General features: G+C 33.6%; 1 protein-coding gene and 2 pseudogenes across 1 annotated transcript; 2 read left to right on the top strand and 1 right to left on the bottom strand.

Moving 5' to 3' along the window:
• The first annotated feature begins 13,706 nt into the window (after positions 1-13,706).
• On the top strand, positions 13,707-16,225 carry LOC113850382 (putative pentatricopeptide repeat-containing protein At1g12700, mitochondrial). Its single transcript, XM_027480911.1, has one exon. The coding sequence runs from the start codon at positions 13,739-13,741 to the stop codon at positions 15,365-15,367; it is 1,629 nt and encodes a 542-aa protein (XP_027336712.1). The 5' UTR covers positions 13,707-13,738; the 3' UTR covers positions 15,368-16,225.
• LOC113850810 lies at positions 15,432-16,823 on the top strand (annotated as a pseudogene).
• A 659-nt stretch (positions 16,824-17,482) lies between these two features.
• Positions 17,483-20,976, bottom strand: LOC113850809 (annotated as a pseudogene).
• Between the last annotated feature and the right edge of the window lie 764 nt (positions 20,977-21,740).

The following is a 21,740-nucleotide window of genomic DNA, read 5'->3' as shown; positions in this document are numbered from 1 at the left end:
GTCGGATGTTGCCGATGATTCTGAATCTACCCAATCGATACCGAATGCCAGCCTCCCTAGAGAAATACCGGTATTGCCTCCTTGTATAGTTCCTAACTATGAATGGGTCCATGGTGAAGTGGCCGCCTACTTCTCCCGCTTTCAAAGGAATAAGGATCTCTAATCTTTTGTAGATCATTGCGATATTTCCTTATAGGAGTCTTCGACTCCATACCCAATAGTGATCAACACTTGCCGAAGAGATGGTTCTAGCAATCCCGACCTAGTGTTCTTAGGAGGTGTTGGAATGGCCGACACCTTCTTTGTGTATAACAGTATGAGTACATGTTTAGGGAGTTAGGTATTAAGCTTCCTTTTGATGACTTCCAAATGGGAGTATTAAGAGTTTTGAATGTAGTGTTGACACAACTCCATCCGAATGGGTGGACGGCGCTGCAAGCCTTTAGAGTTCTTTGTAAGTTTCATTACATAGAATCAAGTGTAGGATTGTTTCTTCATTTTTTCTGTACTCGTCCTTCAGACCTAGCAAGATGGGTGCCATTAATTAGGCAACCTGAACTGCTGTTATTCAAACCCTATGCCTTCTCCTTCAAGGGTTTCAAGACCGATTACTTCAAAGTAACTGTGCACCTCGTAGGTAGGAAATACTTTTTTGATAACGAAGACAGCCCGCTCTTCCCCTTCCATTGGACTCAGATACCTCGTCGTTATGACTTTTTTTCGAGGACATGTCGGATGAGGAGTTGTCGGCCTTGGAGTACTTGAAGTCTCTTCCCCGAGAGCTTCCTACCCAAGCCCTCATCCTTTTACAGAAGTCCTCTCGTCCACGTTCGAATATGGATGGTATGCTTCATTTTATAGTTTAGTTTTTGAATCAAGTTGTATTAATTTGACTTTTTGTTTTTATTGTTGCTATAATGGCTCAAAAAGGGGTTAACATGCCGACATATCGTCATGGATTAAGAAGATGGACTCCTGGTGACGTCTCAGTTAAAGAGTATCGTCATCCCCAACTTGACCATGTTCCAGAAATTACTGAATCTCGCCCTTCTCCCCAAAACTTCGTTCTTGCTGAAGGTCAGCCAAAGAAGCGCAAGGACAGGGGCAAGGAGAAAGAGTCCGAGAAGGAGCGGAAGCATTCTCGGTCAGCTGGGCCGGCTGGTGCCGAGGGGCCAAGCAAAAATGCCCGAGTAGCTAGGTCAGTAGGTGCCAGTAGCTCCTCTGCCAACTCTTTGATTCCTCCAGCGTTGTTGGCTGATTCTTTCTTTGCCGAAGGGGTCCGAGCCAGACGGGTTGTCGCCCCCGATTTACTTTCTAAGTCGAGGTGTAATATAGTCAACCATCTAAACCATAAGGCCTTATGGCAGTGGTACTCTGAGCTACAAGCCTGAGCCATGGTGATGGTCCGAAGACTAGCTTTGGAGCCTTTGCAAGAACTGGAAAGGGTCCAAGGTCAGTTTTCTTCTTTTCAGAGGGCTTTAGCTGAGAGTGAAGAGGTCTGATCCAACCTATTTGAGGCCAATAAAGGTCTAGAAACTGAGGTTGCTCAGATAAAGGAGCATTATAACACAATGGAAAATCAGCTTCAAACCACCGAGCAGGCACTGAGGGCTAAGCATGAAGAAATGGAAGAGGATTTAAGGACAAAGTCTCTGGAGATAGAAGAAGCTTTAAGAGCCAAATCTCTTGAAATGGAAGAGGCCTTGGCTCATGAAAGGCAAAAGGCTGAGGCTGAAATGAAGGCATTTTCTGACAAATGTTCCGACAAGATGGTTGTCGAACATGAAGCAGGCTTTCAGCATGTTATACGCCAATGCTATAAATTTTGTCCAGTGCCAGCCGACTTCCATTTTGATTTAACCAGAGACTTCTTTGGCAAAAGGTTCTTACCATATGATGAAGTGGACGATGATGTAGAACCTAATATCAAGGCCCCTAGCCGAATCCCAACTATTGAGAATGCCCTTGGTCTTGATGTTAGGGAGGGGAAATTAGAAACAATCTTTCTTTTTTGTAGTCTCTTTATATTCTTGGGCCGATAGTGCCCAAATTTTGTAATCCATTCAGGAGATGAATACCAATTTTATTTATCTCCTCTTTTTGTTAGTCGACTACTACTTATGAAGAATAATAACTTAAACCGATTAGTTGATTAAAATATCTAACAGCGTGTAGAGAGTTTTCAATAAGGTATTAAATATTTACTTCAACCTTAACTGACTAATGTGAATAATTTTTAATCAAATAGGTATACCTGGAAGGATATTTTATCTTTAACTGATTAGGGGGTGCTCGGGTAAATACGTCGTTATTAATTCATCCTTAACTGAGTAGGAAAACTCGAGAGGGCATAATAAATTCATCCTTGGCCAAGTACAAATACTTGGGATGAAATTCGAATGATTGATTCATCCTTAACCGAGTAGGGGTACTCGGAAGGGAATAATTAATTCATCTTTGGCCAAGTGGAGGTACTCTAGAGGGAATAATTAATTCGTCCTTGGCCGAGTAAGGGTACTCGGGAGGGAATAATTAATTCGTCCTTGGCCAAGTAGTTATACTTGGGAGAGAATTTTAATGATGGATTCGTCATTGGCCGAGTAGAGGTACTCGGGAGGGAATAATTAATTCGTTCTTGGCCAAGTAGGTATACTTGAGAGGGAATTTTAATATTTGATTCATCCTTAACCGAGTAGGGGTACTCGGGAGGAAATTTTAAAAGATTGATTTATCCTTGGCCGAGTAGAGGTACTCGGGTGGGAAATTAAGTGATAATCCAGAAAAACTAAATAGCTGTAGAAGATGTATTTTATTGATAATGTGCCTCGTTAAAAACCTTCTCAAGAAAACTTCTTTTCACGTTCTTTTACGATGACAAAATTTGGGTGAGGAAAAGAGTGCACCGATTACATATTACAAGTGTCTAACTGAAATAATGCTTTAAATGTGTGTTGTTCCAAGTTCTCGGTATTGTCTTTCCTTCAAGTGTCTCCAACTTGTATGACTCATTGTCTAGTCGTGCCATTACCTGAAAGGGTCCTTCCCAATTAGCAGCCATGTTCCCTTCTCGTCGGTCCCGGCATGCTTCTCCTATTACTCGCTACACCAAGTCATTAACATAGAATTGTCTTGGATTAATTTTTGAATTGAACTTCCTTGCTATTATCCTTTTGCTGGGCTCAGCCACTATCGCTGCTTGACCGCGTACTTTATCCAATAATTCTTGGTTGATGGCTAGGGATTCGTCGTTAGCTGATTCGTCAAAGTGTTGTCTTCAAAATGATGGCTCTCCAATCTCGACTGGCACCATGGCATCAGTACCATAGGTTAACTGAAAAGGTGTCTCCTTTGTGGTTATTTATGGTGTACATCAATAAGCCCATAAGATATCGGACAATTTTTCTGCCTATTCTCCTTTTGCTGAATCCAATCTTCTTTTAAGTTCATATAAAATGACCTTATTTGCAACCTCGGCCTGTCCATTAGTCTGAGGATGTTCAACAGATGTGACTCTGTGTTTGATTTGAAGCCCTTCCAAAAATTCATTGAATCGTCGATCTGTGAATTGCAGCCCGTTATCTGTTATCAGAGCATGAGGTCCAAACCGTGTGATTATATTTTTTCACGTGAACTTCTGCACGTTGTTGGCTGTGATGGTGGCCAATGGCTCTGCTTCAATCCATTTAGTAAAGTAGTCTACAGCGACAATCAGGAATTTACACTGTCCTTTTGCTAGGGGAAAAGGACCAAGAAGGTCCAATCCCCAAATGGCAAAGGGCCAAGGAGAACTGATGGGGTGAAGGGTGTCGGCATGTTGGTGTATGTGAGGACCGTGTTGCTGACAGGGGATGTACTTCTTTACAAAGAAGTATCAGGCTCTCAGAATCTTAGCTGCCATGGTTCCTCCGCCCGAATGGATACCACAAATTCCTTCATGAATTTCTGTCATCACATAACCGGCCTAATCCTCATCAAGACATTTCAACCTGGGTGTTGAAATTTCTCTTTTGTACAATTCTTTATCAAGATGTACTTGGCAGCCTGTGTAATGCCCCAAATTTTTGTTAGTTGGCTATTAGCTCTTGAATTTTAATTATTTGCTGATTCTGACTTGCTAGTGTCAGAATAATTAGATAGATGCTGAATTTTCTATTTTTATTCACTGAGGAGAATAGTGACTTGATCTCTAAGTTTTGCATTTTAGAGTAACTGCATGCAATACACTTGGCTTCGATATCATCCAAAATTTCTCTGATTATTTTTAACTTAATTACCCAAAAATACCCCTGAGAATCTTGCTCAAAAAACTATATTTTGTCTTATTTAAATTATTGAAAAATCATAATTATCATTCTCGAAAAATGTAAGATTTTGTAATCATTACTAAATATTCTATATTTATTTCAAAAGATTTTGTAATCATTACATAGATTTTGTAATCATTTCAAAATATTCTATAATCATTTCAAAATATTTTATATTTATTTCAAAAGATTTTATAATCATTTCAAAAGATTTTGTAATCATTACTTAGTCCTGTAATCATTACTCCAAATCTTTACAAATCTAGTATCAGCCACTAGATTTTCATGCAAAATATTCTTGTCCCCTAAAGTGAAAACACCATGATTACCCGAATCTTCCAAAATCTAGTACTGACCACTAGAATTACATGCAAGAGATTCTTGTCTCCCGATTCGCCGACAAAGTCATTTTAGAACTTTCTTTTCATGTCTTCCAAATTGCCAACATCATAATTTATTCTAACCAATCACATTCTCTTGAATTTAGCATCATATCAAAAGTCTCGTCCACATGTCAACCTAGTCATGTCGCATTCTTTCCGGCCAATTAAATTACATTCATTTGCTGCCTAAAATCTTAACCTTGGAGTTTTGTGCCGATTTTTGGAAATTGCTCCACCCAAAACCCTTTGCATGCAGCCCTAAATTATTTCATGCATTTGACTTGCCAAAATATACTAACTTTGCTTGCAAGTTTCCCTAAAAATATCCATTCCTACACTAAAAACCGTAACACCTTTTTCTTGCACCATTCTCACCAATTTCACTTCAATTCTACTTCTTTTGGACCGTGAGCAAATTTTGGGACTTCCAAGGCTTATCCAATAAGCTAACCATGAGTTCCTAATTACCTTGGACCATTAAGACCTTAACCTTCTTATAAATTATTCATTTTTTTCCATTTGCCCATTTTGGAAACAAGAAACTGAGACCTCAATTCTCATTCTCTCCACTTGATTTCTCATTTCTCTCGCTCACTTTGCTTCATCATTTTCATTCTCTCAAAGTCTCTCATTCTCTCAACTTCTCTCAAGAAAACCGAGAGCTTCCAGCCCCTCAAACACCACAATTTCTTCATCCAAATCACTCAAACACGTCACCCTTCCATCACTAACTTCTTCCTCCATCTTCTCTCCAATTTTTGTGTGGAAGGAACCAACCTTGGAGGAGAACTTTGAAGAACTTGGTTGCTGGTTTTCGTCCAGCAAGCTCTCTTTGAAGATCCACAAAAATCCATCCCTTTCTCTCACCATTTCACGCCCAAAACTCAAAGGCAAGGGGGAGTTCTCACCTTTTATTTTGATTCTTGCTTTCCCTTGGTTAAATTGTGAAAAATTCTTAGAAAGTTTTCATTTTTATCTTCAATGATCTTGGACAAAATGATTGAACCCTTTGCATATTAAATTTGCATCTTGCTCTCCATTTTTATCACTTCTATATTCTTGGTTTTATGCTTGGATGAGTGGACCCTTTGAAAGTTTGAATTTTTATTCTTTGCATGTTGAATATTTTGGTGTATATCTCAGTTTTGCACTTGTTTTGGCTGAATCTTTGGTTCAAATAATGGTTTACCCTTGGAGTCTTGGAACCGTGAAATGATTTGTTAAAATCCCCTTTTTGCATGTTGATTTTGAACCTTGAAGGTTTCGGTTTTCCACTTTCTAAACTCAATATTAGTTTTTAACCAATGATCTTGCACTTGACTACTCAAATCATGCCTTGCATGTCTTGAACCCCTTGTTCTTTTGAGATCTATCTCTCTTTAAATAAGTGTACTCTTTGGATCACTAAAATGAAAGATCTAAGTGTCGAAAGCCCCTTTGTATTGCCTCGGTTTACACTTTTTAAACATAGTCCTTTGCTGAAAATTAAAATACTGTACTTGGATGATGGAAATTGGTGTTTGCATGTTGATTTTCCTTAATTTGCGTGTTAGTGACTTGACAAATGATGAGATTTTGGAGGTTGGACAGTTCTGAATATTGTGAGGAAAAAGGTGGAAAGTAATGGATTTAGAACCTTGAAATAATTTGAAAAGTTTATTAAGAGTAATGAGAGAAAGGGTTATGAAAGAAAAAGTGGAAATGAACTTGGATGGTCTCGGTTTTGACATCCAAAAGTGTTGCAAAATTTCAGAAAAATATCTTGTATGTACCTTGCATTTTAAGGAAACTAAAATTGAATTTGAAAGTGTGTTGCATTGATTTGAATGCCTTGAACCGTGTGGGACTTGGTTGAGTGTGTGATTGAATGATTGATTGTAAAATTGATTGTGATTGACCTTGATGTTGCTTGGTATTGGTACTTGAAATTGGTGATGTTTGCTTGAATGGGTTGCTGAAAAAATTAGAAGTGATGTGAAATAGTGTACTATTCATGAATTGTGTTATTCCTTGAAAAACCGTGAAAATGTTGAATTGACACTTAGTTGGAAAATTTGGATGACTTACTATTTATTATGATTATGCCAAGAAATGGCCATGTTGATAATACTACATGCATCATTTGCATCTTACTACAAAAGACTTGATGAACCAAGAGATTGTGCAGCGCATTGTTGAGGTATGCCTTGTTGAGGTATGTGAAGTCAGTGCACATTCACCATTTGCCATTGTCCTTTTTGACCATGACTACATTGGCCAACTAGGTAGAGTATCTTATTTCTCGGATAAAGCCAGTATGTAGCAGTTTACTAGTTTCCTCCTTCACAGCTTTCGCTCTATCACCTCCTATCTTTCTCTTTTTCTGCACTATTGGTTTGGCCCCCTTATAAACCGACAAGTGATGACAGAGAAATTATGGGTCTATGCCTGGCATGTCAGAAGCCTACCAGGCAAATAAATCAGCATTCCGTATAAAGACTTTCTGCAGGTTCTGCTTTTCTTGTGTGGTCAAGCCAACACCCAAGTAAGTGATCTGTTCAGGCTTTGGTCCAAGCTGGAAAAGTTACTTATTTTCACTGGATTCGACCTGACATCCCTCATCAATTATGGGATCCAGCTCAATATCCAAGTCCTCTCTTGACCGAGGGGATACAATATTGACATCTCGTTTAGATCCATGAAATGGCTTTAGACGCAGGCTTGCGAAGTAGCATTCTCTAGCTGTCTTCTGGTTGGCATGAATAGTAATGATTCAGCCTTTCTCAGATGGAAACTTCATAGTCAAGTGAGAAGTGGACACTATGGCTTTCAATTTATTAAGGGATGGTCGGCCGAGTAGTATGTTGTATGAGGTATTCGCGTGTACCACTAGGTAGGTCACCTTAATGTGTTTACCTTCGTGTTCTGACCCGAATGAGGTGTATAGGTCGATACACCTGCGTGTCTCTACTCGTTCCCCAGAAAAATTGACCAGTGGCTCGTGATATTCTCTGAGTTCCTCTTCTGGTATCCCCAATTGCTTGAATGTATTTCAGTAGAGGATATCAACTGAACTCCCTTGGTCAATTAGTGTTTTTCGGACGGTGTAATTAAGGATGTCCACACTTATGACCATGGGATCATCCTGTACTGGATCTACTCTTTGAAATTCCTCGTTAGTGAATGTAATGTGTGAAATCTGGATTCTACTATCGAGTGATATATTGTTGATAGAGCGAACTTGTCTCAGATGCCTCTTTCTGGATGAATAGGTAGGTCCTCCACCTGTAAACCTATCGGCTATAGTATTAATAACCCTTTTAGGATATTTCTCGCGTTCATCATATCATTTGACAAAGGGCTCTCTTGACTGACTCCGTTGTCGTTCAGGCTTCTTATCATCGTATCTTCTTGATGATTTGGGGTAACGGTCTCTACCCCTATCGGCATGACCGGTGGGGTTTGCTAGCACAAATCCTTTCAGATGTCCTTCCTTAATCATATCTTCGATTTTATCTTTCAGGGTTGTGCACTTTTATGTGGTATGGCCCCTATTTTGATGGTATCAGCAAGATTTGGTTTTGTCCGCCTGAGGGGGTGTTGGCACGTCTAGGCATGCTCAATATTTTTGTTGCTAAAGCTTGATCGAGTACCCTAGACCGATTAGTGTTAAGGGTTGTATATGAAGGATATTTGGGTCCTCTAGGCAACCTCTCAACATCATTCCTTCTATCTTTGTTCTCTTGCCGAGACTTGAAAGTGCCTCTCTTGTCAACATCTCTTGAGTTGGACCCCTGGTCCATCCTAACTTGACTTCAGTATTTGGCTAGCTCCTCCATCTACATATACTTGGCAGCCCAACTCCTTAATTCATCTATATCCATGAGTTATTTTTTACATATTTTGTTGATGAAAGGTCTAGGTTTGAGAGCTGTTGTAAGATGATGCATGGCCACGACTGGTTCCAAATTATGGATTGAGAGGGTTACTTTGCCAAAGTGTTCCATGAACGCTTTAAGTGTCTCTTTTTTCTCTTGTCGAATGTTGACGAGTGCCAAAGATGTCAGAGGGTGAGGCTGACTTGTTGCAAACTGAAAAGTGAATCGTATGGTGAGGGTTGCAAACGAATCAATGGACAAAAGGGGTAGCCTGGTGAACCAACTGAGGGCCCGTCCTCAGAGTGAAGTGGGGAATATCCTGCACCATAAGGCATCATTCTCCGTGTACAAACCGACCTGGGTTGTAAAGATATCTAAATGCTCCCCAGGGTCGGATGTGCCATCATACTTTTCTATTGTCAAACCTCTCCAGCTATCAGGTAGCTTGGCCTCTAAGATATGATGAGCAAATGGGCTTCGGCTTACTACATCTTCTCGGTCAGTCTGGGTTCCAGGTTGCTGCGCCACCCTTGGTTTTTCTTGTAACGCCGAGGACTCTCCTTGTTCTTGAGCGAGGGGTGTAGTTTGAGAGGGTATGTGCGTTCTTATTTCTTCCCTTAGGTTGGCATTTTCCGTTCTCAAATCCGAAAGTTCAAGAGCATCTTTCTGCCTCTCCTTCTTCATTTCCATCATTTCTGCTTTAAGTTGCCTCAATACTGCAAAGAGGCTTTCATCACCACCTCCCTCCATTAGAACTTCAGGGATCAGCTAATTAGGTGTGGTATCCTCCTACTACCGAGAGGTTCTCCCTTGCTGAGTTTGTCCGTCTTGTTAGCTTCTTGTAAGTATCATGATTACTCTAAAAACGAGGCAAATCAGAGCCACAGTGGGCGCCAAAATGTTCCTAGTGGGGAAACACTAGTGTTTGGGTCTCTGCTCAAATGAGGTGATGTCCTTCCGTATCTTACTGATGTTGCTTGACGTGGGGAGGGTACCTGCAAAAAACACTCTGATGCTGAAATCAAGATTCGGTTCTGAGCAATAAATGTTATTTAATATTCAAAAGTCAACTATTTACCTGTACCTTCTACTTTTCTTTTATAGGCAGTATTTTGGGCTAATGAGCTTGCTGAGTCAGCCCTGGTTTTGGCCCTTTAATTAGAGTAGATAATAGTTTGATTATTACCCTTAATTGGGTTAATTACCTTTAATCCTGGTCGAGAGGGTATTCGACTTATCTTGACCGAGGTAGTACTCAATTCCCTTCTTTTGTAGGTAAGACAGAGTAGTGTCTAATCCGGCACAGATATTATCTATGGTGACTTGTAGTTTCTGAAAGGAGGCAAGTTATTGCATAGAAGTGGTTATGCAAGTTGGTTATATAGGAATTGTTATTACATTTTTCTAATTATTATATTAGGATCGTTCAGGGAAACAAATAAAATTTATTTTTCTAGATTGAAGAAAGGATATAAATAATGAAATAACATGAAAAATATGATAAAAATAAATATAATATGATTGAAAGAATACAAATTTATATTATATTTAAATCAATTTTAATCATCTCTTATTATTATTATTTAAAAAAATTAATAAATAGAATTAAAAGAACTAAATTTTAAAAATAAAACTAAAGAGTAAAATATTTTATTTAAAATAGACTAACATAAATAAAATAAAATATGAGATAAAAATAATATAAATAAAAAAATAGAAACCTTTCTTTTTTTAAGACAAAAAATATTAGGAAAAAATAAAAATAAAAGATTGGACTGAAACAAGAAAAAAATTAGGCTGAAAAAGAAAAAATCAGACAAAAAAATTATTAAAAAAATACAATTGATGGAGTTGATTTAACTTGGAATAATGATGTGTTTTTCTTTTTCCCTTTTGATTTGTAATTGTTTCTTCTTCTTTTTTTTGTTTTTCTATCGTCGTATTGTACTTTCTCTTGGTCACCTTATAAATTTTTGAGTTTTTCCCTTTTTCCTTGTCTCTAGTTTTTCAAAGCTCTCTTTTTTTTGTTGAACAAAAAATTCTCATCTTAAAATTTTGTTGTCGCTCTTACAAATTTTGTTACTCTCCCTTCTCGAATCTCTCATTTCTCTATTTATATTTATCACATTTTCAAATTTAGAGTTTTATAAGAGGTTAAATTTGAGTTTTTTTCCCTTCTCTTGTACAAAACAAGCATTGATTTTTGGGTTTACATAGTGTTCATTTTCCATTTCTTGAAGTTAAACCTAAGTTTTTCTTGTTTATTTAGATTGGTTCTTATTTTTCTTAACGTAAAATTGTTTATTTTTCCTTTTGGTAAAATGGAATCACAAAATACAACTTAGGAAGTTTAAGATTTCTTTTATAGGAAGAGAAAAACTTGTTATTCATATCCATATTGTTATTTTAGCTATTATCAATCGCTTTTCTCAAGGTGTCCATATTTGGAGACTTTTCTGACTCATTTCACTACATATAATGTTGCTATTATTTATGTCCTAGTTTGCAGGCATCATAGGTTATCCAAAAGTATTATTTCAGGCTATAATCTTATTTTAGTGGGGCGAGAGATACTCACTCTTACTAATATTTTTAGGTGATAAAAATGAAGGAAAAAAATGATGTTGGATCCGTCCTAGAATAATAATTCAAGGGTGTTAAAAGGAAGACTGCTCTGTAGGAATTATGACCATTTGAGAAATTTTATTACTTTGTTCAAGTTGTAATTTATGATGACTAAATTTTGTAAACGAATTAAATGTCAAAAGTAAATTTAAGTTTTATTTGATTATTTCAAAGTTTCATGGTTTTACACTTGGAAACTTGACTTTTTGGAATCTTATGAAGCTTTTATAAGAAAGAAAATAAAAAATTTTGTCTTTATTTTATTATTAAATCCATTAATAGAAGAAAAATTTATTTTCTATTCGCTATAAAAATTTGTTATTTTAAATAAAATATTAATATGTTACAAAACGACATATATTTATAAGAATTAATAACATATTTAAGCCTATATTATAAGATAATATTTATATAATAATAATATATAAAAAATAATATAATTTTTTTGTTACAGTTTGTTTCTTGAATATAAAAACTAAAAATTGAACTAAAATGCATGAAAATGTATTTTTTTAATTGTTGATTTATTTAACTTTTTAAAATCAATTTAGCATATTTAAGTAATTTAAATTAATCATATAATATCACTGATTATATAGTTATAAGTTATGGAAAATTTTGGTAAACACTTAGCCTTATTTTTGGACTGGATAATTTTTTTTACTTTTAAGTTTAATTATTATTTCTTTCAAATTATAATTATCCTTTTTAAAAAATTTCTTATATGAAAATAAAAAGTTCAAAAATTTAATATAAATATTTAGATTATTCATACAAAAGAATGCATATAAAAAAATATAAATATAAAATAAATATTTACATAATATATAAATAGTTAATTTATAGAATTAGCATAAAAATTAATTATTGATAAAATAAATCACCAAAATTATTAATATATTTTTATGTTTTAATATAAAATTTTTATTTTTTTTTATATTCTTAAATTATACTAATAAAATTTAATTATTACATAATTGACATAAGAATAAATTTTTTTAAAATGTATTAACATTTAGGTTAAATTTATCTATTAATTTTTATAATTCTTTGAAAATATAATTTGGTCTTCATAATTCAAACATTTTTTAATTAGGTATTTATAATTCTAAATTTTTATGATTAAATCCTTAATAATTAACATTATTATATATTTGTTAAATATTATGTGTAGATATAACAGAATGAAAACATCAGAATTTTATATTTGGTGAACGAATGTTTTAAAAAATAGAGTTAAACAAGCAATTTATATTTATTCATTTTTTTATGGTTAATTGAATTTTATTTTCTTAAATATATTTTTAATATTATATTACATATCACTATAAATTATAAATAAATAAATTAGATAAAGTTTTAAATTAATTTAAAAAATCATAAATTATTTGTCTTATATGATAAAAAAAATTAATTTAAATACACTAAAAAAGTAAAAAAAAAATTGCACAATCAAATTATGAACTGTTATCTAGCGAAAATCATTGAACTTTATATATCCACATAAAAAAAATTTATTTATGATATATTTTAATTGATTAATGGTGACAAATTTTTTATACTGATATTGTACTACAATTAAAATTTAAAAAACATTAATATCAAATAAAAAAATTTATTTTTCTTAAAATATATTTTTAAATAGAAAAATTAAATCAAAAGTTTGAACATATGATTCAAACAAAATTTTATCACTAATTTTCATCAAGTTTCAACTGATTCAATGTTCGATTCATAAACAAATATAGAAACTTCTTTCATTATAGCATGTATTATTTAAATGTAAAACTATATATTAAAGAGTCTAAATTAATGAATTTCTGAATCTATCATCACTCAAAGTCGAATTAAATACTAAATGGGGTATAGACGGCTAACTAAACTAACTGTACTTAATTGTGCTAATACTATGTTTTAACAACTCAAACACATGAGATAATTTGAGTTTAATTAAAACAATTATTATTATTATGAAATTGTAAACTAATAATATGATTAATAAAATAAACCATAAAAATTATTATTTTTATATTTTGTAAAAAAAATATTTATAATTTTTGATATCACTGAAGTAAGTTAATATAATTTAATTATTATATAATTTTGATAAAAATATTTATTTCACACAAAAAAATTAATATCTAAATAATAATATATATAATTCTTAATTTTTTATTTAAAATTTTATTTTATTATTTATCTGTTTTGTCATTCTTTAAATATAATTACAGTCGTAGATAGTAATTTTTACAATAAAAACAAAAAAATAATATAAAATTTTTGTCAATATAAAAGATACATATTTTAAAAATTATTTTTATTAAAATTATTTTATAATACTATAATATTTATGCTTTATTAATTTATAAAAATATATATTTTAATTAATAAATTGTATAACTATTATAGATATAAGTTATACAAATTTAAATATCTAACATGTGCATAAATAAAAAAATACAAAAAATAAAAATAAGTTCAATTTAATTAAAAAAACCGACAAAACCCTAAACACAACACGATTAACATTCGGAACCCTGAAGAAGAGACGACGACTTTGATATTCCTAATGTCATTCTCAAGGTTAAGCTCTTCTCTCCGTCTCGCTGTTATCAAGTTTCCTCCTTTTCTTCTCTATTTTCCTTCATCCTCACTCCAAATCCGATTCATTCACAATATTGATGTTGATGATGCTGTTGCCTCGTTCAATCGCATGCTCAATACGCGTCCTTCCCCACCCATTATTCAATTTAACAAGATTTTGGGGTCACTCGTTAAGAACAAGCAATTCCACACTGCCATTTCCCTTCTTCAAGAATTGGGATTCAAGGGAATGGAGCCAGACATTTTTACTTTTAACATTCACATCAATTGTTTATGCCAACTGCGTCATATGACCTTAGCTTTCTCGGTATTGGCCAAGATCTTCAGATTGGGTCATCAGCCTAACATCGTAACCTTCTCTACACTCATGAATGGTATGTGTCTTGATGGCAACGTTAGAAGAGCACTGCATTTTCACGACAAGATGGTAGCTCGAGGATTTCAGATGAACCAATTTAGTTACGGGATTCTGATCAATGGATTATGTAAAATGGGAGAAACAAAAGCTGCCATTCAATTGCTTAGAATGATTGAAGCGCGATCGATTCAGTCTAATGTGGTAATTTACAGTACAATCATTGATAGCTTATGTAAAGATAAACTTTTGACCGAGGCATGTGATCTTTTTTCAGAAATGATTGTCAAGAAAATTTATCCCAACTTTGTCACTTACAGTAGTCTAATGTATGGCTTTTGCCTTTTGGGTCAAGTGAAGAAAGCAGTTGGTTTGTTCAATGAAATGGTATTGAAAAGAATCAACCCAAATGTTTATATCTACAACATATTGGTTGATGCACTGTATAAGCAAGGAAAGGTGAGAGAAGCTAAAAATGTGTTAGCTGTGATGATAAAAGATGGTGTGAAACCTAATGTTGTTACGTATAATACTTTGATGGATGGCTATTGCTTAGTTAACGAAGTAAAGAATGCCAAATGTGTATTCAACAACATGATCCGAAATGGAGTAATCCCTGATTTGCATAGCTACAGCATAATGATTAGTGGATTATGCAAGATTAACATGGTGGATGAAGCCATGGATCTCTTTGAAGACATGCATTGCAACGGTATGGTTCCAAATACAGTAACTTACACTTCTGTTATTGATGGTTTGTGCAAATCAGGAAGAGTTTCTTATGTTTGGAAGCTTATTGATGAGATGAATGACAGAGGTCAACATGCTGATATAATTACCTACAGTTCCCTACTAGACGCATTATTCAAAAACCATCATTTAGAGCAGGCAATAGCATTATTCAATAAAGTAATAGACAAGGGCATTCATCCAGATGCATATACATACACAATACTTATTGATGGACTATGCAAAGGCGGAAGACTCAAGGATGCACAAGAGATTTTCCAGGCCATTTTGATTAATGACCATGTGGAAGCATATAATGCTATGATCAATGGGCTTTGTAAGGAGGGCTTGTTTGATGAAGCATTAGCCTTGTTGTCAAAGATGGAAGACAATGGTTGCAGCCCTAATGCTATAACTTTTGACATAATGATCTGTGCTCTCTTTGAAAGAGGTGAGAATGATACAGCTGAGAAACTTCTTCATGAAATGGTTGCTAGAGGCTTATTCTGAGATTAAAACTAATGCTTTCCACTTACACTTGTTATGGAACATTTTCTCAAGAATCATAGCTGGCATGTGGCTCAAAACCATGAGAAATCCAGATGTCAAACTTGTGAAGGAATAAGCATATCCAGTTTCCTTTTCTTCTGCTGCATTCTCTACTTCCCTTCCTTGATGGACCTTCCTGATCTAGCAGCAACCACCCTTAAGCCCATCTAAGCCATCAACAACAATCCCAGCATTCCCACAACAATCTGATGTTGCAGTGTGCCCTCTTACACTCTCAGATGAGTTCTTTGATGGGATAAAAGTGCATGTGGTGTCACCAAAGATGATGGTGACAAGGAACTGCACCACAGTTGGTACTGCCCAGTGCTTGCAGCATTGCTGTATTCTGCGTACTCTTACATTGCACTTGGCATGACCATGGCCATGCCACATCATTATATGACATGATGCCTATGCTGTCAGATGACTCAGAAACCTGGGTGAATGAGTTGGGAAAGGTTTTGAAAGTAAGAGGCTTTTAACTGACAAGGCCTAATGAAACATGTTATGTGTATTGTTTTTGTGGCATTAGGCTCCACCCCTTGAACTGCCCTGATGCATTTTCTCTGAGCCAAAGTGAAGAACTTGTTGTGGATGCAAGTGTGAGAGGGTTGGAGAAGAATTGCTTCAGTAGCACCACAAATGTTAATGGTTTTCCTGGTCGGTGTTCCAAGTGCTTAAATAGCCTTTATTTGGTGAGTTTTCCTTATTAAAAAAAAAAGTTTTTTTTTTATATAGGATATCTTTTCGTGATTTTGCTTTGTTCATTGTGAGTTGGAGTTTGATGGATCTTGTTGAAAATTGAAGATCAAGATGGTTTGTTTTTCATCTTCATTCATTCTTGGTATTTAGTAAAATTGTCTCTTTTCTTGTTTCTTTATTGGATGTTGGTTGCTTTCTAAGTTTTTACACAATTCTTCACGCGCTATTGGAGCTTGTATGGCCCAAGAAAGTGAAAAGAGCCAACAGTGGAGTAGTGGAACACTTTGTAAACAGTAAACATGTTGTCACGTTAGGGAAAATAAAATACTCCACTCTAATGTCTTAAAATAAAATTCTTAAACGAAAACCTTAGCATAGCTAGAAACTACTAAGCACTTGCAACGTGATCTTGATACTTGAAAATAAGTTGTAGTTTTGGATTCTTAGTATTAAGATCAAAGTTGAGTTAGCTGTTAGCAAATGTGTCTCTTTTTCTCATAGCTTTGCTTGCAAAATAATTGGTTGGGGACATAGTTGTTAATAGCGTGCTATAGTGGTGCTGTCGCACTAGCGCGGTGTGGCTGTCAGCCGCCACTGCTGCCACACTGCGGGGCGTTTGTCATGTTCATTGATTGCATGGGGTCCGTGGACAGAAAAGGGAGAAGTTCGCATGTTCAATCGTACAAAATTGGGGAAGCAAGAAACCCTATTCTGATTTTTGCTAAAACGCAGCATTTTAATTATTTCTAAGGGTAAAAAAGTCATTTACCCTTTATAAAACATAAAACATGTATATCGATTCCATCTTCCTCACACCTTGCCTCTCTGCACGAAAAGTTGGGGCCTCAACATAGCGGTTTCTCTCCTCTTCACTGGGTAACCCATTCCATTTCGACGGAGAAATCAGCTTTTTCGACGTCTCCTCTGTTTTGTTTGTTGAAAGAGATAAAGCTCTGTTTTTCTGCTGTTTTTTGTTCACTTTATCACTCTTGCTTCAAACTCTGCTTTTTTGCTGTTTTTTTTGTTCATTGATACTTTTATATATGTATATTATAAATTTTTAAATAGTAATTATCCTGTCACACGCTATTTTGCTATTGTGTTTTACGGATCAATCACTATTTGCCATTCGAGATTAACAATTATGATTGGGGATTGATCAGAACAAGTAACAATCCAACTAAGGATCAATTATATAATATTTAACGAAAAGGATGAGCACTGAACCTTGTTATATCAAACACTACACACATTACATACACACATCAATAAACACAGATTCTTACATATTACAACATATGAAGATCAAACACACAAACACACAAGCCATTGGTTTGGCATTTATTCTAATACATTCTTCAGTAATTGCCTGCGTTAAGTTGCTTGAGCTTGGCCAAAAGGAACCCACATAGTTTGAATAAATGGTCGTCCCCTTTTCTCCATCGAAATTGTTTTCAAACGATGCTGCCTTTCGCTGTACAAAATCTCAGCAAACCTTCACAAAATAAAAACAGACCCCTCAAAAAAATGGATTGATTATAAACTTAACAAATATTTCGTTCAGAATATGATCACTTCCATCAACCATATATATATAGATACACACCTGTCAAGAGCCTCGGCATAGGTACCCTCACCAGTTTCTTCGATATCAAAAGAATCAACATTAATCTTCCTGACATTTTTTTTCAACAGGTCTTTTCCCACCTGTTCGAGATTGTCCATGTTTTCTTTTGTAGCATTAACCATGTTATCCAGGAAATAAGGCAGGTCATATTCCTGCAATTACTTTATTCATTAATTATTCTAAAATAAATAATCCATAAATATTACCAAATCATGCGTATGATAAAATATTAAAAAAAAATGTCAAAATTTGACTTAATTTCTTCACAACAACACGTATTAACGTGATTAGTCTATTTTCTAAAAAAATTTGCAGATGGTCTAACAAAATTTGTAGTAACCACATTATAAAATATGAGTTGACTCATTTTTAAAAAGCTAAATTAAGAAAGAAAAGTTCATCAAACTTTATGAAAAAAAATAGTGATCGTATTCTTAATTAATGTTAATATCTATTGAAATAAATTATTTATAAGAGGTGTATCGACATTCAACATTCCTTTCTCAAAACTTGAAATTGGAGTTACGACTTTGAAGAAGTATACCTCAACTCGAAGGTAGGTTTTGGCAGGTTGGGGGCTTGGGAACACTGTGGCAAGGTGATTTTCAGTCATGTCTGTAGAAGCACGAGCAAGAAATTCTGGTCCTTTATATAGCCAGTCCAACTGTGACCATCTACCAACGATTTCAGCATCGTATTGTTCGATAACTGTTGTTACTCCTGTTCCTAACGATAGTACGTGAATTTCGCTGAAACTGTTGTATCGTATACCTTCACTCACGGCACTCTTCGTCTGATGAACCATATATGTAGATAATTAATTATCTCTTTCATGTTTTATCATAAGAAAATTGCACTATTTATTTATAATATTTTTGTTTGAATGAGCTGAAAAAATATATTGATCTATCTAGTGACACATGTTGTCTTTGAATGAGCTGAAAAAAAAAATATATTGATCTATCTAGAGACATGTTGCCTTTTCCTTCAATTAATGTTATATAATTGATTCAAATGCTAACTATATTATTGTATCAAATATAAATTTAAAAATAAGATCAATAATTTAGGAATTATTAAATATGATTTCAAATTATGTTTATATTTTTAAATGAGTTTAAAAACTTTTAATACTAGTCGTAACATGTACTTAATGTAACCCTTTTATTAAATAAAATTCACTTTGAATGTCAATTAATTATATATTTTTTTTCGTTTGTAAATTTCAAGGGGCCAAAAACGAACAAAATAATTTTAAAAAATGAAAAATCTAGCTAACTATTGAGGTTATGGATGGCTCAAAAACACATCATGGAAAATAAAATCTACTAGAGAAGAACATATACCGTGATCATTCTCGTTGAGATTTTTGTTGGCAAGTCAATTTTGCACAATAATTTTCTTTTCATGTCCCAAGTTAACCACTTTAATATGATTAAATTATATTTAAAACTTGTATCTACTTTTATATATTTTAGATTAAATAAGTAAAACCTATTCAATTTTTATTAGAAGAGATAAACACAAAATATTAATAAGAGTACCTATGATTTATATGAGATTAGCCTTATGGTTGAATAGTGGGCTTCATTAATAATAATAGCATCAAACTTGTAATTAACTTGTTTACCGGATTACCAGCAGCAACACCACCATCAATCAAATTGAACTCAGTACCATCATTCTCAAATTGATAGGGAGGTAGAGTTTGGGGTGCAGCTGAAGTCCCTATGCATATATCTGACATCTTCGCATTTAAGAAGGGATAATTCGTCAGCTGCAAGACCAAAGTTGCAAAACAATATTCAGCAATTGTATCCAATTAATAGCTAGATCAAAGTCCTATCCATTTATTTTACTTATAGGAGAACATTAGATAATTATTCAAGTATTTTTAATATTTCTCTAATTAAAGTTTGTTTTAAGAATTATATATAATGACAACTTTAAATATTGATTATAATTTTATATTTGTATACATACTAACCTTATAATTTGAGAATATAACTGGTTTCTTTATCTTCACGTCAAAGGTTGGGATTACAACATGTGTCAATGTATCACTCAGTCGAGTGTCTTGCAATATCTCACGAGTTATATTATGTAAGAACTCCCCATCGTACCCTGCCCAGGTCTGGATGTTTTTCCATTATGACAATCCAAAAATTAATATATATATATATATAGAGAGAGAGAGAGAGAGAGATGTTTAATAAAATATATTAAATGAAAAAATTATAATTTATACTTACGTGTAATTTGCTTAAAAAGAAAAAGTTTATAGTAAGTTGTAACTATTATTAGTCATAATTTTAATACTACTTTATCGATTTTTTTTCAAATGTTATAAAACGCTTCTATTTAGTAATTATCAAACTATTCTATTAACTTATTAAAACTAGTTATAAAATTTTAAATAAATTATGACTTATTATTATTATTGAAAAACTTATTAATTAAATTTAATAAAAAGTATATACTTTTTCTCTAATATGATGATACTATGTTAAGCTATATTATAACATACCGTGACGATCTAAGTAAGTTTCAAAACAGCATTTTGTCAATCAAACTTTTGGCAGGGGTGACTCAAATTAACATATACATGTCTACTTATTCATGTTCTCAACATATATACCTAGAATAATTGAATATTTGAGGGCCATTATCCATGTAAAACTTTACGATTTCCGCTGGAGTAAACCCATGATGATTAGGGTCTTTTGGGTCTTGGCTGGCTAACAAAGCAGTTATAAGTCCACCAGTACTAGTTCCTGCTATCATATCAAAATAATATGCTAAAGCTGTATTTGGGTCTTTAGCCTGCAACTCAGCCAAATGAAAATGTTAGATCTTTTTACAAAAGAAGAAGGGGTAAGATTATACTACTTAATCTTAGCATAATTCCTAATTAAGAAACCAACAATTTCAAGAAAAAAATAGAATATCTATTACACCAAAATCCACGTTATTTTCTATCCATCATTCTAATTGTCATATTTTTTGATTGAGTAGGTATTTTATATATATATATATATATATATATATATATATGATCAACCTTAAGAGCCTCGTCTAAGTGTTCAAGAACTGTTGCTGGAATAATCCCCTTGATACCACCACCGTCAATGCTGAGAATGGTTAACTTGTTTCCATGGACAGGTGGAGGTAGTTTCTGGGTACTAAATCCAGCAATGAGTTGACAGGCAAACACGAAAACAAACAACAGGAAATGAGCCATGATTAATTGATCTAAATTCTTCGGTAGAGAATGTAGAAAGTTGAGAGAGAATTAAGCGTTGGGTGCATTATGTTCATAAATGTGAAGCTATTTATACACATTTTGTCGAGGATACCGAGATTAATTAAATAATGACTATTTGCTTACATAATGTGACGTTTCTACATACTTAGAACCGATAAAAAAAAAAAAGAAGGTTAAATATGATAAAATTCAGTTCATATTGTATCTTCACAGTGGAATGAATAAAACATGCGATCTCTACATTTCTTAAAACATAAATTGCTTTGGAAAAGACTTGATCAATCCACGTACAAAAACTTTTGATGATTGGAGGTGTTTCTTGGGCTAGAACCACACCTACTCCAATCATATAAAACTATTATTAGTGAAAAAAAATTAAAATATTTTATGTAATTATACATTCAAGACTCAAATTTTAAGTTATTTATTAAATTGAAATAATATCATGCTAGTTAATTCACATGTTCAATAATTAAATTTGATATTTTAAAAAATTAAGAATAAAAAAAATTCTTGCAAAATTTAACTTTCCGATCTTCAAGGTGTTTTAGCCATTGTGCGACTTATTATGGATAGCGTTGTTTGTCATTTTTATAAGGAATGTAGAGTATAAATTTATAAGGTGTTATTTTCTCTCTTTTTTTTTAAGATAAAGTTTTATATATTAAAGTGAGTATAAGCATAGAAACGATAACAATTCTCGTATTTGTCAGATAGTTTAAAAAATACTTGCGATAAAT

This window comes from Abrus precatorius, unplaced genomic scaffold, assembly GCF_003935025.1.
Source record: "Abrus precatorius isolate BTA unplaced genomic scaffold, Abrus_2018 Scaffold9, whole genome shotgun sequence".
Lineage (NCBI taxonomy): Eukaryota > Viridiplantae > Streptophyta > Magnoliopsida > Fabales > Fabaceae > Abrus > Abrus precatorius.
Note: the sequence above shows the minus strand (reverse complement) of the source record. Positions and strands in the feature narration are given on the sequence as shown.

What these genes read in the sequence shown, in the direction of transcription:
- LOC113850382 (XM_027480911.1), top strand. Translation starts at nt 13,739, where the DNA reads ATGTCATTCTCAAGGTTAAGCTCTTCTCTCCGTCTCGCTGTTATCAAG.